This window comes from Sapajus apella, unplaced genomic scaffold (genome assembly GCF_009761245.1).
Source record: "Sapajus apella isolate SASKATOON/1434 unplaced genomic scaffold, GSC_monkey_1.0 scaffold6, whole genome shotgun sequence".
Lineage (NCBI taxonomy): Eukaryota > Metazoa > Chordata > Mammalia > Primates > Cebidae > Sapajus > Sapajus apella.
The window spans coordinates 6,314,875-6,335,481 of NW_022436946.1; the positions used below are offsets into that span (position 1 = coordinate 6,314,875).

At 38.7% G+C, this 20,607-nt stretch overlaps 2 protein-coding genes across 2 annotated transcripts in view; one reads left to right on the forward strand and one right to left on the reverse strand.

Annotated features, from left to right (window-relative positions):
* ZC2HC1B (zinc finger C2HC-type containing 1B) overlaps nt 1-20,607 on the reverse strand; it is a 53,433-nt gene that overhangs the window by 15,873 nt on the left and 16,953 nt on the right. Inside the window, exon 5 of the mRNA XM_032274563.1 lies at nt 19,693-19,801. Coding sequence (XP_032130454.1) covers nt 19,693-19,801 — 109 coding nt within the window. The remainder of the gene's footprint in view (nt 1-19,692; nt 19,802-20,607) is intronic.
* On the forward strand, nt 8,114-8,433 carry LOC116549182 (40S ribosomal protein S27-like). The gene has a single exon (XM_032274564.1). It carries the CDS (start codon nt 8,137-8,139, stop codon nt 8,410-8,412), a length of 276 nt encoding a protein of 91 aa, XP_032130455.1. The 5' UTR covers nt 8,114-8,136; the 3' UTR covers nt 8,413-8,433.

Genomic DNA, 20,607 nt, shown 5'->3' on the forward strand with positions numbered 1-20,607 from the left:
GAATACTATTCAGCCTTAAAAAAGAATGACATCCTGTCTTTTTCAGCAAGGTGTACGGAACTAGAGGTCATTATGTTAAATGAATTAAGCCGGGCACTAAAAGACAAATATCACATGTTCTCATTCATATGTGGGAACTAAAAAAGTTGATTTCAGTGATGTAGGGAATAGAATGATAGTTACTAGAGGCTAGGAAGTATATGTGTGTGGCAGGGTCGTGGTGAAGAGGTTGCTTAGTAGGTATAAGATACAATTAGATAGAAGGAGTAAGTTCTAGTGTTTGATAGCACAGTAGGGTGACTAAAGTTAATAATAATATTTTGTATATTTCAAAATAACTAGAAGAGATTTGAAATGTTCCCAACTCAAACAAATAATAAATGTTTGAGGTGATAGATATCTTAAATATCCTGATTTGATCATTACACATTTTATTCATGTATCAAAATACCACATGTACTCCATAAATATGTACAAATATTATGTATCAACAACAAAGACCACCATATTACAAGTAGACAAACACCAGCACAGAACAAAGGAAATCTCACTAAGTGAGATTCTGATTAATACATGGGCTGGTTTGCATCAGTGAAAGGCATTTGGTACTTTTCTCCAAGTCTTAAACAGTTTAGAGATTCACCTTCACTCAGTGTGCTTCTAATTCCTCCCGAGAATGGCTCCAAATTACATGTGACTAATTTAAAGACACACTAACCCTAGCAACTTTATTTTTATTTTATTCTTTTTAAGAGAAAAGGACTTACTTTGTTGCCTGGACTGGTGTGCAGTGGCACATTCATAACTCACTGCAGCCTTGAATTCCTGTACTGGACCCAAGCAACCTTCCCACCTCAGTCTCCTGGGTAGCAAGAACTACACGTGCTTGCCACCATATCTAGCTAATTTTTATTTTTTGTAGAGACAGGGTCTTACTATGCTGCCCAGGCTGACCTTGAACTTCTGGCATTAAGTGATTCTCTCGTCTTGGCCTCCCAAAGCACTGCGATTATAGGTGTGAGCCACCACACCCAGCCAGCAATTATATTTTTTAATGTAAGCAAGTAGAGAGTAAGAAATTAAATTTAAAAAGCATCTTGAGCCTGAAATAAAATAATGCTATCTCCTAAAACTAATTAACATGATAATTCTATTCTATGACAATAATTTGAATGTGAAATTATGGAATAAAGATTTCCACTTCTCTTCATACATTTCATTCAACAAGTATTTATTGAGTGCCTCATGTGTGCCACAAACAATTCTAAAAAGTAGGAATATTGCGGTACAATAGAGAGAGATAAAGTAGACAATTCCCTGCCTTCTTGAAACTTACATTCCATTTCTTTTTGGTGGAGTGGGGAAGACAAAATGAATTAAATATATATTGAATATTAGATGGTGAGAAATGCTATGTGGAAATAATTACAAAGAAGTTAGGGAGTACTTGGTTAGTTTTAAATAGAGGTTGGAGAAGCGTCACTGAGACGACACTTTAGCAAAGAACTGAAGGAAGGGAATGAGTGAGCAATGCAGATTACTGGGAGGGTGTTTTTGTTTTCAGCAGAAGGAGGGGCCAGTACAAAGGTCACGAGACAGGCGTGTGTATGCTTGCTATGGTCAAGGAACAACCAGAGGCCACTTGTAGCTGGAGCAGGATTAAGAAGAAACAGTATAGCATTACATTTGGGATTCGGTTAAAAAAAAACAAAAAGAAGAAGAAGAAATAGGAAAAGGTGAGCTCAGGTAGTATTACGAAACCTAGTGTCAACCATTTTAAGAACATTGTCTTTCAGTGACATCACAGTGCCTATAAGTCATCATTAACTAGTCAAGAGTAAACATAATACCATTTTGCTTAGATTTACTGATCTACTAATCTATTTTCCTATGTATTAGAATGGTATTTTTATGATGTCCTGCTTAACATCATTAGGACTTAGGACTCAGGAGTCCTAATTTAGGACCTTTTCACTTATGTCTTGCTGCTACTTTAAAGAAATTAGTTCAAGGAAGAAAATCTTTTCTGATTTTCAACACCATAACTGACATGCTATCTTTTCCCATTCACGATCTTTTTCCAAGTTACCTAAACAAGAGATCAATGGTTCTAGACCCTAATGTTGATTTGTTATCTAATCCTTATAACTTAAGAAATATTATTTCTTGAGAAATAAGATTTGACCTCAAACTGAAAGGAATGTTTTTGCTCCTTTAAGCATTATCACGTGTATTATCTCTAAAAAATAAAAAAGAAACCATAATATAAATAAATTATTTTTTTTCTGAAGGATACTAAGCATTGTACTTTAGAAAAAAGCTTATTAGTAAAAGTTTTACCAAATGAATACACATACAATTCAAATTATTTTTTCTTACTGAAAACTAATATCTACGTCATTGTTAAGTTTTTCCCAAATGAGGAAAAAACTAATGACTTGTCAGAATTCTGGAAAGATAGCAGATTGGAAGCACCGGGAATTTGTCTCCCCTCCTAGATAACAATTGCACTGGCAGAATGTGTCCAATGTAACTTTCTTGGACTCTGGAGTCTATTGAAGATTTGCAACTTCCAGGGGAAGGGTTGGACAGTAAGATGCAGTTAATTTCATCAATTTCAGATCTTACCACAGTAGCAGCTACACATCCTCTACCCCTCACCTGTGTGGCAGGCAGCTGTGCACATATTCCTGGATCGATCTGGACACGGTCTATGGGAGCCATAGTAGGCAAATAAAAAACCTGTTTTCTAAATATCAGAGATTTATGTTCTGACCACTGACTGTTGTTTCTGATCAAAGAGGTACAAAAAGGCATGTGGCCATTGTTGTGCCTCCCATCATTGTTGTGCCTCCCATCATTGTTGTAAGCCCTTTCCCCTCTGGCTGAAGTAACTTCCAGGGGATTTAAAGGGGCTGTGTCCTTCTCTTCCTTTATTTTTGTCTTTTCCCCCTTTAGGGAGCTAGACATTAAAAACTAGGATTTTTTTTTAAACTACATACATGTGGAAAATTGGAAGTGAACATGCCACACCTAGGGAAAAGCACAGGCTCAAAAAGACTGAGAAGACCTTAAGTTGACACCTTAGACTGATCCTTGGAACAGAGACAGACAGACACACACACACACACACACACACACACACACACACACACACAGCCAAAAAATAGCAAACCCTGGAGAAGGGAGATAATCTAATTTCCACAGTTACCTCATGACTAGGTCCAAATATCTAATTTACAACAAAGAAAATCACAAGGGAGACAAAAAAAGAGGCAAATGTAGCCCCTTCATAGAGAAAAAAAATCAACACAAACTGTTCCCAAAAAAGACCTGATGACAGATCTATTAGATACTTTTAAACAACTGAAGATGTTCAAAGAACTAAAAAAAGATGTGAAGAGACTCAAGAAAAAGATACATGAACAAAATGGGAATATCCATGAAGATAAATTCTGAAAAGAAACCAAATAAAATTCTAGAACTTAAAAACAGAATAAATGAAATGAAAACTTTACACTAGGATTCAAGGACACATTTGAACATACAGAGGAAAGACTGAGCAAACTGAAAGGACAATAAAAATTATTGAGTCTGAGGAACAGAAAGAGAGAAATTAAAGAAAGGTGAACAGAGCCTTAGGGACCTGTGGGACACCATCAAACTGACAAACAAATGTATTGTGGAAATACCAGAAGGAGCAGAGAGAGAAAAGGGCAAGAGAGAAATAATGGCTGAAAACTTGCCAGATTTAACAAGACATGACTATAAACATTTAAGAACCATACAAAAATTAAAAGTAAGACAGACTCAAAAAGACCAACATTGAGACAAATATTATAATCTAACTTTCAAAAGATAAAGACAAAAAAAAAGTCATAAGAGTAGCAAGAAAAAAATGACTTGTCACAAACAAGGAATGTTCAATAAGATCATCAGCAGACTTCTTGTCAAAAACCTTGGAGGACAAAACACGGTGGGCCAATATATTCAAACTACTAAAAGAAAAACCTGTCAACCAAAAATCCCATATACAGAACAACTGTCCTCCTAAAGTAAGGGAGGAGATGGGCACAGCGGTGTGTGCCTCTAGTCTCAGCTACTCAGGAGGCTGAGGTAGGAGGACTGCTTGAGCCCAGGAGCTTGAGTTCAGCCTGGGCAGCATAGTAAGATCCTGTCTCTTAAAAAAAAAAGGTGAGGAAGAAATTAAGACATTTCCAGATAAAGAAAAACTGAAAAAGTTCATTATCATGAGGCCTGCCCTGCAAGAAATACTCAAGAGAGTACTATAAGGTGAAGTGAGAAGATACTAGACAGAAACTTGAACCTGTATGAAGAAATAAAAATCACTATAAAGGTAAATGCATGGACAATTATAAAAACTAGTACTATTGCAATAATGGTTTGTAACTCCACTTTTTTATTTTCTACATGATTTAAGAGAAGACTAACACATTTTAAAAAAACAATTATTAGTCTAAAAACTAGCACTATAACTTTGGCTTATAACTTCACATTTTGTTTTATACACAATTTAAGAGACCAAATATAGGAATTATTAGTTTATTATACAAAGCATGAGTTAAGGATCCCTTATCTGAAATGCTTGGGACCAGAGTGTTGCAGATTTTTTTTTTTAATATCTTGGAATATTTGCATTATACTTACTGGTTGAACATCTCTAATCCAAAAATCAATGGCATGTCATGTCAGTGCTCAAGGAGTTGTAGATTTTGGAGCATTTTAGATTTCAGATTTTCAGATTGGGAACACTCAACCCGTATAAAGATGTAATTTTGTGACATCGACAACCAAAAGGGGTGGAAAAGAAGTTGCTGAGGCAGCAATTTTTGTATGTTACTGAAGATAAGCTAGTATAAATTCAAATTAGAATGTGATAATATTTAGGAGGTTAAATGTAGTCTCTATATAGCCATTAAGAAAGTGGTTATAGAATACACAAAAAAGGAAATGAGGAAAGAATCAACTAAAAATGCCTCAAAAATCAACTAAAAACAAAAGAAGACTGTTGTATTAGCCCATTTTCATGCTACTGATAAAGATATACCCAAGACTGGGCAATTTACAAAAGAAAGAGGTTTATTGCACTTACGGTTCCATGTGGCTGGGAAAGCCTCACAATCATGGTGGAAGGTGAAAGGCACATCTCACATGGCAGCAGACAAGAGAACAGGGAGATTGTGCAGGGAACTTCTCTTTTTAAACTCATCAGATCTCATGAGACTTACTCACTATCACAAGAATAGTACAGGAAAGACTTGCCCCCATGATTTGGGTACTTTCCTCCGGATCCCTCCCAAAATGCATGGGAATTCAAGATAAGATTTGGATGGTAACACAGCCAAACCGTATCATTTTGCCCTTGGCCCCTCCCATATCTCAAGTCCTCACATTTCAAAACCAGTAATGCCTTCTCAACAGTCCCCCAAGTCTTAACTCATTTCAGCATTAACTCAAAAGACCACAGTCCAAAGTCTCATCCAAGACAAAGGAAGTCCCTTCTGCCTATGAGCCTGTGAATCAAAACCAAGTTACTTACTTTTAGATACAGTGAAGGTGCAGGAATTGAATAAATACAGCCATTCCAAATAGGAGAAGCTGGCCAAACAAAGGGGCCACAGGCCCCACGCAAGTCTGAAATCCAGTTGGGCAGTCAAATCCTAAAGTTCCAAAATGATCTCCTTAGACTCCTTGTCTCACATCCAGGTCACTCTGATGCAAGAGGTGGACTCCCACAGCCTTGGGAAGCTCCACCCCTGGGGCTTTGCAGGATGCAGATTCCCTCCTGGCTGCTTTTACAGGCTGGTGTTGAGTGTTTGTGGCTTTTCTAGACACATAGTGCAAACTGTTGGTGGATCTACCATTGTGGGGTCTGGATGATGGTGGCTGACCCCCTTCTCACAGCTCCACTAGGTGGTGCCCCAGTAGGGACTCTGTGTAGGGGCTCTGATCCCCTTTTCCCTTTCACAATGCCCTGGAAGAGTTCTCTGTGAAGGCCCCACCCTGCAGCAAACTTCAGCCTGGGCATCCAGGTGTTTCTGTGCACCTGCAGGCTTAACACCACATGGAAGCTGCCAAGGCTTTGGGCTTCCACCCTCTGAAGCAACTGTCAAGCTGTAACTTGACCCCTTTTAGTCGTGGCTGGAGTGACTGTGACACAGGGCACCAAGTCCCTAGATTGCACACAGCAGAGGGACCCTGGGCCTGGCCCACGAAACCATGTTTTTCCCCTAAATTTCTGGGGCTATGATGGGATGTGCTGCCACAAAGTTCTCTGACATGCTCTGGAGACATTTTCCCCATTGTGTTGGGGATTAACACTCAGGTCCTCATTACTTATGCAAATTTCTGCAGCTGTCTTGAATTTCTCCCCAGAAAATGGGATTTTCTTTTCTACTGCATTGTCAGGCTGCAAATTTTCCAAAGTTTTATTGCTCACTTTCCCTTTTAAAACTGAAAGCCATTAACAGCACCCAAGTCACATCTTGAATGCTTTGCTGCTTAGAAATTTCTTCTGAAGTTCAAAGTAACACAGATCTCTAGAGCAGGGGGCAAAATGCCACCAATCTCTGCTAAAACAAAACAAGAGGCACCTTTGCTCCAGTTCCTAACAAGTTCCTCATCTCTATCTGAGACCACTTCAGCCTGGATTTCATTGCTGATATCATGCTCAGCATTTTGGTCAAAGCTACTCAACAAGTCTCTACGAAGTTCCAAACTTTCCCATATTTTCCTGTCTTTTTCTGAGCCCTCCAAACTGTCCCAACCTCTGCCCTGTTATCTCATTCTAAAGTCACTTCCACATTTTCAGGTATTTTTTCAGCAGTACCCCACTCTACTGGTACCAATTTACTATATTAGTCTGTTTTTACACTGCTGATAAATACATACTCAAGACTGGGAAATTTACAAAAGAAAAGGTTTATTGGACTTACAGTTCCACATGGCTGGGAAGGCCTCACAATCGAGGTAGAAGTTGAAAGGCACGTCTCGCATGGCAGCAGACAAGAGAACAGAGAGCTCATGCAGGTGAACTCCTCTTTTTAAAACTGTCAGATTTCATAAGACTTACTGTCACGAGAATAGCACAGGAAAGACTTGCACCCATAGTTCAATTACCTCCTACCAGGTTCCTCCCACAACACGTGGAAATACAAGATGAGATTTGGGTGAGGACACAGCCAAACCATATAGACAGTAATGCAGTTAATGAGGAACAAAAAAGCTATACACCAGAAAACATATACCAGAATGACAAATGTCTCTCCTTACCAGTAATTACTTGAAATGTAAATCCATTAAACTGTCCAATCAATAGACAGAGACTGGCAGAATAAATAAAACTACATGCTGTCTATAAGATATTAATTTTAGATCCAAAGACACAAATACATTGAAATTGAGAGGATGGAAAAAGATATACACGCAAATAATAACCAGAGAGAGCAGAGGCCACTAATATTAGTGGCCACACTAATTAGAAAATCTTTAAATCAAAAAAGATTACAAGAGACCAAGAGGAACCTACTGACAGGCCATCAAAATATATGAAGCAAATTCAACATAAGAAAGAAATAGTACTACAATAATAGTTGGAGACTTCAGTACCCCACTCTCAATACCAACCAGATAAAGATAAGTAAGGAAGTAGAGGGCTTAACACAATAAACCAACTACATCTAACAGACATGTATAAAACACTTTACTCAAAAACAGCATATATATGTTTCTCAAGAGCACATGCAACATTTTTCAGAATGAACCACATTAGGTCACAAATTAAGTCTCAGTAAATTTAAAAAGTTACATATCATATGAATTGTCTTCTTCAGCCACAGTGAGATAAAGCAAAAATAAAACTATAAAATTCATAAATTTGTGGAAATTAAACAACACATTCTTAAGCAACCAATGTATCAAATAAGAAACCACAAGAGAAATTAGAAAATATTTGGAGATGAATGAAGCTCAAGAAACAACATACCAAAATTTATGGGACTCAGAAACAGCAGTGCTAAGGGGGAATTTATACCTATAAATGTTTACATTAAAAAAACGGCCCTTTCCAGTGGTGATGACCACCCTTTCTGGCAGTGACAACCTACCCACGAGAACATGCCTCTCACAAAGGATCTCCTTCATCCCTCTCCAGAAGAGGAGAAGAGAAAACACAAGAAGACACGTCTGGTGCAGAGCCCCAATTCCTACTTTATGGATATGAAATGCCCAGTATGCTATAAAACCACCGTGGTCTTTAGCCATGCACAAACTGCAGTTTTGTGTGTTGGCTGCTCCACTGTCCTCTGCCAGCCTACAGGAGGAAAAGCAAGGCTTACAGAAAGATGTTCTTTCAGGAGGAAGCAGCACCAAAACCACTCTGAATCAAGATGAGTAGGAAACCATCTCAATAAACACATTTTGGATAAAAAAAAGAAAAAGATCTCAAATCAACAATCTAACTTTGCAAATTAAGGAATGAGAAATAAGAACAAATGAAATCAAAAGCTAGTGGAATCAAGTAAATAAAGTTAGGCAGAGAGAAAAGAAATCAAGAAGATAAAAATAAGAGAGAAAAATCAATAAAACCAGAAGTTCGTTCTTTGAAAAGAATCCATACATTGAAAAACCATGGGAGAAGTGGTCAAGATGACCGATTGGAAGCAGCTGTGGTCCTCAGCACTCACAGAGAGGAACAAAACAGGCAAGTGAATATAGCACCTTCAACTGAAATATCCAGGTTCTTGCATTCGGACTGATTAGGGAAACAACTCAACACACCAAGAATGAAGAAAAGTAGGGTGGGGTGATGGCCCACCCAAGAGTGACACAGAGCCAAGTGAACACCCCCAGCCAAGGGAAGCAGTGAGTGGCTATGTGACCCAGGAAACCATGCTCTGCCATGAATCTTTGCAACCTATGGATCAGGAGATCCCCTTGTGAGTCCATGCCACCAGAGCTTTGGGTCTGTTACATAGAGCTGGGTGGAGTCTTGGCAGAGCAACTGCTCAGGTACACACAGAAACCCAGGAGCTTTAAATATTCTAGTTTTTCTGCAATGCAGGCAAGGTGCACATACCCCTAGGAAGGGGGCAGAATCCAGGGAGCCAAGCAGCATCATTCTGTAGACCCCACTTCCAATGTACCTCACAAGATAAGACCCACTGTCTTGGAATTCCAGCAAGCCATCAGCAACAGAGTAGAGCCTGCCTGACACAGGATGGAGCCTTCAGGAAAGAGAGGTGGGCAACACCTCTGCTATTTTGTCGACTTAGCCATTCCAGCCTCTGGGTTTTGGAGAGTCTAAATAGTTCAGATGAGGAAGGGTTCCCCTAGCAGCACAACACAGCAGCTTTGCCAGATCATGGCAAGACTGCTTCTTCCTCACTGGGTAGAAACTTCCAGCTGGACCCTCCAGCCTTGCCTGCCTGCATGTATTACAGACAGAGCTCTGATCTCTCCTGGGATAAAGTGCCCAGAGGAGTGGAGGGCTGCCACTTAGGTTGGTTGGATGACTCAGCCATTCTGCCCTGTGGGCTTTGGAGAGTCCTAGCTGACAGGGGCAGAGGCAGTTTGTCACCACAGCACAGCAGTTTTGTTGAGGTATGGTCAGACTGCTTCTTTAAGCAAGGCACTGATCCACTTCCCCTAGTGGGGCAGGTACTTCCAGTCAGGTCCCACCTACAGGGGCCTCTGGCCACCCTGGCCTGTGTTCTCCCCAGGATAAAGTGCCTGAGGGGTGGGGCAGGCTGCCAACTTGGTCATTTGGCTTCTCAGCTTGTATAGCCTGTGGGCCCTGGAGAGGCCAAACCAATCAGGGGCTGAAGGAACCTCAACTACAGTACAGCTTCTCTATCAAAAAGCATCCAGACTGCTTCTTTAAGCAGGTTCCTGATCCTGTCTGGGTAAGACCTCCCAACAGGAGTCTTCAGCTACCTCCTACAGGTACATTTGGGACAGCAAAGGGTCAGTACCCCTGGGACAGAGCTTCCAGAGGAAAAGATTGGCTGCCATCTTTGCTATTTTACAACCTTCACAGGTGATACCTCAAGGTACCAAAAAAACAAAACAAAAACAAAAACAAACAAGGAAACTAAGGTTTGGAGTGGACCTCCAGCAAACTGTAGCAGCCCTGTGGAAGAGTAGCCAGACCATTAAAAGAAAAACAGACAAACAGAAAACAAGAAAACCCCATCCAAAGATCAACAACGTCAAAAATCAAAGGTAGATAAACCCACTAAGATAAGAAAGCATCAATGCAAAAGCATTGAAAACTCAAAAAGCCAGAGTGCTCTTTTTCCTTAAAATGACTGCAACACCTCTTCAGCAAGGGCTCAGAACTAGGCTGAGGCTGGGATGGCTGAAATGACAGAAGTAGGTTTCAGAAGGTAGGTAACAAACTTTGCTGAGATAAAGTAGCATGTTGTAAACCAATCCAAAGAAGTTAAGACTCACAATAAAACAATACAGGAGCTGACAGCCAAAACAGCCATTTAAAGAGGCTCATAACCAATCTGCTAGAGCTGAAAAGCACACTACAGGACTTCACATGCAATCACAAGTATTAATAACAGAATAGACTAAGCGGAAGAAAGAATCTCAGAGCTTGAAGACTAGCTTTCTGAAATAAGACAGGCTGACAAGAATAGAGAAAGAAAAATGAAAAAAATGAGCAAAACCTCTGGGAAATATGGGATTATGTAAAGAGACCAAATCTACAACCGATTGGGGTATCTGAAAGAGACAGAGAGAGTGGAACCAAGTGGGAAAATAAACTTCAGGATATCATCCAGAACTTCCCCAACCTAGCAAGACAGGCCAATATTCAAATTCAGGAAATGCAGAGTACTCCAGCAAAATATTCCATGAGAAGATCATCCCCAAGGCACATAATAATCAGATTCTCCAAGTTTGAAATGAAAGAAAAAATGTTAGTTAAGGGCAGCCAGAGAGAAAAGCCAGGTCACCTACAAAGGGAAGCCATCAGACTAACAGCAGATCTCTCAGCCAAAACCTTAGAAGCTAGAAGAGACTGGGGGCCAAAAGTCAACATTCTTAAAGAAAAGAATTTCTAACCCAGAATTTTATATCCAGCCAAACTAAGCTTCATAAGCAAAGGAGAAACAAGATCCTTTTCAGACAAGCAAATGATGAGGGAATTTCTTACCATGAAATGTGCCTTGCAAGAACTCCTGAAGGAAGCACTAAATATGGAAAGGAAAAACCATTACAAGCTACTACAAAAACATACTGAAATACACAGACCAGTGATACTATGAAGCAAACACAGAACCAAGTCTGCAAAATAATCAGCTAGCATCATGATGACAGGATCTAATTCACACATAACAATACTAACCTTAAATGTAAATGGGCTAAATTCCCCAATTAAAAGACACAAAGCAGCAGTCTGGATAAAGACCTAGGACCCACCAGTATGTTGTGTTCAAGAGACCCATCTCACATGCAAAGACACACACAGGCTCAAAATAAAGGAACGGAGGAAAATTTACCGAGCAAATGGAAGACTGAAAAAAAGCAGGGGTTGCAATCCCAGTTTCTGACAAAAACAGGCTTTAAATCAACAAAGGGTGGGTGCAGTGACTCACACCTGTAATCCCAGCACTTTGGGAGGCTGAGGCAGGTGGATAACCTGAGATCAGGAGTTCAGACCACCCTGGCCAACATGGTTAAATCCCATCTGCGTGCGCACGCACACACACACACACACACACACTCACACACACACACAAATTAACTGGGCATGGTGGTGGGTGCCTGTAATCCCAGCTACTCAGCAGGCTGAGGCAGGAGAATCACTTAAACAAGGAAGTGAAGTTTGCAGTAAGCCAAGACTGTACCACTGCACTCCAGCCTGGGAGACAGAGTGAGACTCTAACTCAAAAACAAACAAACAAACAAACAAACAAACGGTCTAACTAACTAACTAACAAAGTTCAAAAAAGACAAAAGAAAGGCATTACATAATGGTAAAGGGTTCTATTCAACAAGAAGAGCTTACCTTCCTAAATATATACGCACCCAATACAGGAACACATAGATTCATAAAGCAGGTTCTTAGAGGCCTTCGAAGAGACTGAGACTAGCAAATAATAATCATGGGAGACTTTGACACCCCACTGACACTATTAGACAGATCAGCAAGACAGAAAGTTAACAAAGATATTTAGGACTTGAATTCAGCTCTGGATAGAGTGGACCTGATAGATATCTACAGAACTCTCCAGCCGCAAACAACAGAATATACATTTTTCTCATTGCCACATGGCACTTGCTCTAAAATCGATCACATAATCGGAAATAAAACACTCCTCAGCAAAAGCAAAAGAGCTGAAATAATAGCAAACAGTCTGTCAGACTATAGTACAATTGAATCAGAATTCAAGATTAAGAAATTAATTCAAAACCACATCACTACATAGAAACTGGACAATCTAATCCCGAATGACTCATGGGTAAATAATGAAATTAAGGCAGAAATCAAGTTCTTTGAAACTAAGGAGAACAAAGATACAATGTACCAGAATTTCTGGGATGCAGCTAAAGCAGTGTTAAGAGGGAAATTTATAACATTAAATGCCCACATCAAAAAGCCAGAAAGATCTCAAATTGACAGCTTACTTACTAAAAGAACTAGAAAACCAAGAGCAAACAAACCCAAAGCTAGAAGACAAGAAATAATCAAGATCAGAGCTGAACTGCAGAATGTAAAAAACAGAAAACCTTTCAAAAAATCAATGAATCCAAGAACTGATTTTTTAAATTAATAAAATATACTGCTAACTAGACTAATAAAGAATAAAATGAAAAGATTTAAATAAACACAATTGGAAGTGATAAGGAGAATATCACCACTGACCCCACAGAGATACAAACAACCATCAGAGAATACTATAAACACCCCTGTGCACACAAACTAGAAATTCTAGAAGAAATGGATAAATTTCTGGACACACACATCCTCCCAAGACTGAACCAGGAAGAAACTGAATGCCTGAATAGGTAAGTAAAAAATTTAGGCAGTAATAAACAGCCTACCAGCCAAAACCAAACAAACAAAAAATGCCCAGGACCAGATAGATTCACAGACAAATTCTACTGGAGGAAAAAAGAGAGCTGGTACCATTTCTACTGAAACTATTTCAAAAAATTGAAAAGGAGGGGATCTTGCCTAACTCTTTTTTTTTTTTTTTTTCTTTTTTTTTTTTTTTTTTTAGATGAAGTCTTGCTCTGTCTCCCAGGCTGGAAGGCAGTGGCTCAATCTCAGCTCATTGCAACCTCTGCCTCCCAGTGACTGAGGTGGCAGATTTGTGATTCTCATGAGTCAGCCTCCTGAGTTGCTGGAATTACAGGCACCTGCCACAATACCCAGCTAATTTGTATTTTTAGTAGAGACAGCGTTTTGCCATGTTGGCCAGGCTGGTCTCAAACTCCTGACCTCAAGTGATCTGCCAGTCTTGACCTCCCAAAGTGCTGGGATTACAGGTGTGAGCTAGCATGCCCAGTTCTCCCTAACTCATTATATGAGGCCAGTATTATCCTGATACCAAAACCTGGCAGAGATACAACAACAACAACAACAAAAAAAAAAACTTCAGGCCAATACCCTTGATGAACATCAATGCAAAAATCCTCAACAAAATACTGGCAAACTGAATCCAGCAGCACAGCAAAAAGCTTATCCACTACAATTAAGTAGGCTTCATCCATGGGATGCAACATTGGTTCAACGTAAACAAATCAATAAATGTGACACATTACATAAACAGATCTAAAGACATGATTATCTCAATAGATGCAGAAAAGTCCTTCAGTAAAAGTTAACATCCCTTTATGTTAAAAACTCTCAATAAACTAGGTATTAAAGGAACACACTTCAAAATAATAAGTTCCATATATGACAAACCCACAGCCAATATCATACTAATTCAGCAAAAGCTGGAAGCATTCGTCTTGTAAATTGGCACAAGACAAAGAGGCTGTCTCTCACAACTCCTATTCAACATAGTATTGGAAGTTCTGGCCAGGGCAATCAGGAAAGACAAATAAATAAAGAGGATTCAAATAGGAGGAGAGGAAGTCAGACTATCTTTGTTTGCAGATGACATGATCCTATATCTAGAAAACCCCATTGTCTCGGACCAAAACTTCTTAAGTTGGTAAGCAATTTCAGCAAAGTCTCAAAATACAAAATCAACGTGCAAGAATTGCTAGCATTCCTATATACAAACAACAGGCAAGCTGAGAGCCAAATCACGAGTGAACCTCCATTCACAATTGCCACAAAAAGAATAAGATGCCCAGGAATACAGCTAATAATGGAAATGAAGAGCCTCTTCAAAGGGAACTACAAACCACTGCTCAAAGAAATCAGAAATGACACAAATGGAAAAATATACCATGCTCATGGATAGAAAGAATCAATATCATGAAAACTGACATACTGCCCAAAGCAATTTATAGATTCGCTGTTATTCCCATTAAACCACCATTGACATTCTTCACAGAGTCAGAAAAAACGATTTTAAAATTTATATAAAATCAAAACAGAGCCTGAATAGTCAAGACAATCCTAAGCAAAAAGAAAAAAGCTAGAGGTACTACCTGACTTCAAACTATGCTACAAGGCTACAGTAACCAAAACAACATTGCACTGGTACAAAAAGACACAGGGACAAATGGAACAGAATAGAAAACCCAGAAATAAGATTGCACACCTACAACCATCAGATCTTTGACAAACTTGACAAAAACAATCAATGAAGAAAGGATTCTTTATTTAATAAATGGTGTGAGATAACTGGCCAGCCATATGCAGAAAATTGAAACTGGACCCCTTCCTTACACTATCTGCAAAAATCAATTTTCAAGATAGATTAAAGACTTAAATGTAAAGCCCAAAGCTATAAAAACCATAGAAGAAAATCAGAAAATCTAGGCAATACCATTCAGAATATAGGCATGGGCAAATATTTCACGATGAAGACACCAGAAACAATTGGAACAAATGAAAAAATTGACAAATGGGATCTAGTTAAACGAAAGAGCTTCTGCACAGCAAAAGAAACTATCATCAGAGTGAAGAGACAATTTACAGAATGGGAGAAAATGTTTGCAATCTATCCATCTGACAAAAGTCTAATATGTAGCAGCTACAAGGAACTTCAACAAATTTAAAAGATAAAAACAACTTTATTAAAATGTAAGCAAAGGACACAAGCAGACATTTTTTCAAAAGAAGACATACATGCAGCCAACAAACATGAGAAAAGTTCAGCATCGCTGAACATTAGAGAAATGCAAATCAAAACCACAATGAGATACCATCTTACACCAATCAGAATGGCTATTAAAAATTTAAAAAATAACAGATGCTGGCTAGTTAGTAGAGAAAAAAAGAACACTTTTACACTGTTGGTGAAAGTGTAAATTAGTTTAACCATTGTGGAAGACAGTGTAGTGATTCCTCAGAGATCTAGAGGTAGAAGTACCATTTGACCCAGCAATCTCATTACTGGGTACATACCCAAAGGAATATAAATAATTCTATTATAAAGATGCATGCATGCCTATTTTTAGTGCAGCACTATTCACAATAGCAAAAACATGGACTCAACCTAAATGCCCATCAACGATAGACTGAATAAAGAAAATGTGCTACATACACACCATGGAATACTATGCAGCCACAGAAGGAATGAGATGGTATCCTTTGTGGGGACATGGATAAAGCTGGAGGCCATTATCTTCCACAAACTTATGCAGGAACAGAAAACCAAATACCACGTGTTCTCACTTATAAGTGGGGGCTGAATGATGAGAACACATAGACACATGGTGTGGAACAACACACACTGGGGCCTGTTGGAGAAGGGGGGAAAGGAGGGAGAGCATCAGGAAGAATGGCTCATGGATGCTGGGCTTAATACCTAAGTGATGGGACAATCTGTGCAGCAAACCACCATAGCACATGTTTACCTATGTAACAAACCTGCACATCCTTCATATGTACCCCTGAACTTAAAAAGAAAATAAAAACCATTAGCTTGATAGGCTAATAAAAAAAGAAAGAGGCCAGGCACAGTGGCTCACCCCTGTAATCCCAGGACTTTGCAAGACCAAGGTGGGCAGATCACTTGAGGCCAGGATTTCAAGAACAGTCTAGCCAACATAGCAAAACACTGTCTCTAATAAAAATACAAAAATTAGCCACACATGGTGGTGTGTGCCTGTGGTCCCAGCTACTGGAGAGGCTGAAATAGGAGAATCCCCTGAACCCAGGAGGTGGAGGTTGCAATGAGCTGAGATGTTGCCACTGCAATCCAGCCTTGGTGGCAGAGTAAGGCTCTCTCAAAAATATAAAAATAAATAAAATCAAATTAAAAGAGAAAACACTCAAATTACTAAAGTCAGAAATGAAAGTGGAGATATAACTACCAATGCTACAGAAATAAAAAGGATTTCATGAGAGTATTATGCAAAAATATGTGCCAAAAAATTGGATAACCTCAATGAAATGGATGAATTCCTAAAAAAAATACAACACCTACCTAAAGTAAATCTTGAATAAATAGAATATTTGAATAGACTTACAACTATTAAGGAGATTGAATTAATCATCAAAAATCTCATGACAAAAAAAAAATAATAAAATGCTCTGGAGTTGAGCGCTTCCCTGGTGAATTCTACCAAACATTTAAGGAAGAACTAACACCAACTGTCCTCAAACATTTCCCAAACATATTGAAGAGATGGGAACATTCCTAATTCATTCAATGAGGCCAAGCCTACCCTGACACCAAAGCCAGATAAAGACACTATAAGAAAACAATATCCCTTATGAACATTAATGCAAAAGTTATCAAGAAAATACTAACAAATCAAGTTCAGTAGCACATTAAAAGGATTATATACCATAACCATGTGGGATTTGTTCCTGAGATACAGGGATGGTTCAACATAGGAAAATCAATCAATGTACACTACATTTACAGAATAAAGAACAAAAATTACATCATCATCTCAACTGATGCAGAAAAAGCATTTGAGAAAATTCCACACCCTTTTATGATAAAAAAACATTCAACAAACTAAGAATAGAAGGAAACTACCTCAACATAATAAAAACCGTATATGTAAAACCCCCAGAGATCACCATACTCAAGGCTGAACGACTGAAAACATTTCTTCTAAGATCAAGAACAATGCAAAGATGCTAATTTTCACCACTTCTACTTAATGTAGTGCTAGAAGTTCCAACCAGAACAATTAGGCAAAAAAAAAAAAAAAAAAAAATTAAAAGGCATCCAAATAGGAAAGGAAGAAGTAAAATTATCTCTGTTCACAGATGCTATGATCTTATAAGCAGAAAATCCAAAGATATCACAAAAAAACTTATTAGAACCAATAAATTAACTCATCAAAGTAGCAGAACAGAAAGCCAACATATGAAAATTAGTTGTGTTTCTGTACACTAACAATGAACAAACAAAAAAAGAAATTTTGAAGACAATTACATTTACAATAACATCAAAAAGAACACTTAAGAATAAACTTAAGCAATGAGGCAAAAGAGTTGTACAATGAAAACTACAAAACATTGCTGAAAGAAATTAAAGAGGACAGAAATATATTCCATGCTCATGGATTTGAAGACTTACTATTGTTAAGATGTCCTTATTAACCAAAGCAATCTACAATTCAGGGCAATCCCTATTAAAGTCTGAATGTTTCTTACAGAAATAGAAAAACCCAACCTTAAATTCATATGGAATGTCAAAGGATCCCAAATAGCCAAAACAATCTTGGAGGACTCATGGTTCCTGATGTCAAAACTTACTAAAAGCTATAGTAACCAAGACAATGTAATATTGGCATAAAGACAGGAATATAAACCAATGAAATAGAATAGAGTCCAAAAATAAACCCTTGTTTATATGGTCAAATGATTTTTGACAAGGGTGCCAAACCCATTGGTTGAATGGGGGAATCACATGCAAAAGAATGAAGCTATACCCTTACCTAACATCACATATTAAAAATTAACCCAAAATGGATCAAAGACCTAAAACGTAAGATCTACAGCTAGGCTTAGCTTAGGCAAAAACATAGGAGTAAACTTCTCTGACCCTGGATTAGGCAAGGATTAATCCAATTTCTTTGATTTCTTGGTTGCCAGAGGCAACCAAAGAAAAATAGACAAATTGGACTTCGTAAAAATTTTAAAGGTTTGTGAATCAAGAGAATATCAACATAGTGAGAACTCATCTCTACAAAAAAACTAAAAATTATCTGGTCATGGTGGCATATGCCTGTAGTCCCAGCTACTTGGGAAGATGAGGTGTGAGGATGACTTGAGCTTGGGAGGTTGAAGCTGCAGTGAGCCATGATTGTGCCACTGCACTCCAGCCTGGGCAAAGAGTGAAACCCTATCTGAAAATCAAACACACACACACACACACACACACACACACACACACAGACACGCGCACACACACACACACACACACACACAAAGAATATCAACAAAGTAAAAAGGCAATCCCTGGAATATTTATAAACCAAATGGCTGATAAGGGATTAATATTCAGAATACATAGAGAATTCCTAAAAGTCAACAACAAAATTCAAAAATGGGCAAAGGACTTGAACAGACATTTTTTCAAAGAAGATACACAAATGGTCAATAAGCACTTGAAAAGATGCTTAACCTCACAAATCATTAGAGATATGCAAATCAAAACTAAAATGAAATACTGCCTCATCCCCATTAGGATGGCACCTATGGTTATGTCTTGCTGTCACTTTGAAGAAATTACAGTCAGCCTCTGTTCCCATGGGTTCCATATCTGCAGATTTAACAACTACAGATGGAGAACATTAAAAATAAATAAATAAAACCCAACTGTATCAATAATTTTTTTAAATACAAAAATTTGAATACAGCATAACTGCTCACATAGCATTTATATTGCCTTAGGTATTACAAGTAATCTGGAGATGATTTAGTGTAGACAGGAGGATGTGAGTAGCTTATATACAAATTCTACACCGTTTTATATCAGGAACTTGAGCATCCACTAAAGTATCCACTAGATTTTGGTATCCGCCAGGGCCCTGGAACCAATCCCCTGTGGATACTGAGGGATGACTGTGCAGACAATTCTTGACTTATGATAGTTTGATGTAAGGTTTTTCAACTTTAGATCAGTTTATTGGGGTATTAAATGCATCTTGACTTAGGATATTTCTATTTACAATGGGTTTATCAGGATGTAGCCCCATCATAAATTGAGGAGCATCAGTATTTATTTCTAGAAAAGAAACTTTCCCCTTATTTTCAACACAAACATGACACATGGTCTTCTCCTATTTCCAATCTCTTCAATTTTACTAGACTGGAGAACAATGGCTCTAGACTCTCATTGCAGTAATTGAATTTGACTTGTACACACTGAAAGTTGTGTAATCCTGATAAATTAAGAAATATTTCCTTTTAGCAAATAAGCTTTAACCTCTAACCCACATATCTTTGTATCCAAAAGCAATTGTGAATACCTTAGAGCTTTTGCAGACTACCAGGGAATCCCAAACCCAAGAGTGGTCTCCTCTGACCCCCATCATGTGAGAGCTGAAATGCATGCTCAGACTCACCTGACTTGTTTGGGACTTCATTCATGACCACGAGGGCCCTGTTCTGTAGCAAAGCTCCCACGGCACTGGTAACAGTTGGTTCTTTTTTTGGACCCATCTGAGCCTTACCCTACAGAGAGAGAAAGAAAGGGAGACACAGAGGACACCCTCTGTAACCTCAGGTACCACATAGGAGGTACAGCTGTTCCCCCTTCACCAGCAGCAGACTGCCATCATCTGCAGGGACTCCCTGAGTCCCGAGGAAAGGGACACAAACCCTGCATTTCTGTTAGCTTGGTTCGTGTCCTCCCAGCTGCTGCTCAAAGCCATATCTGGGTTTTCCTTCCCTTTCATAATTAAGCTCTTGGGGTTGCTGGTGGTATGCTTATCCTATAAAATGAGTTGTATGGAGACATAAATCACTTAATGTCAATAAGGATATGGTTAAAGAACATTTTATTTTTTTCATTACATTTGAAGATTATTTTGTTTTTTTAATATGAACAGAGAAGAAAAACAGATTGGCAGGCAGCAAATGTTTTAAGCATGAAATTCCAACATCCCTACGCCATACCCCTCCCTGCAGAGCAGCAGCAGCAGCAGAATAGCTATATTAAAACCAAATAAGGGCCAAAAGGTTTCTCACATGCTCCTTTTACCTTGCTGTTGATTCCACCTCCAGTTCCATGGAAACTGCAGTATAAAGGTAACCTGTTACACCAAGTGAGAATTCTCACTTGGGCAAGAATGGCTGTGAGCCTATAGCAGGCAGCTCATCCCCATCCACACAAAGAAAGCTATTTTTAGAGGTCCATATTGGTCTCTTTTGGTTAAGGGTATGACACATTTTAAAAGTTGATTATGTTTAAAATAGAAACATATTTCGGCTGTGTTGTTAACAGCCCTTCAAAACTGAAACAACCCCTCCCTTCTTGC

Excerpts from the sequence above, each read along its gene's own strand:
- LOC116549182 (XM_032274564.1), top strand. The coding sequence starts at position 8,137 with ATGCCTCTCACAAAGGATCTCCTTCATCCCTCTCCAGAAGAGGAGAAG.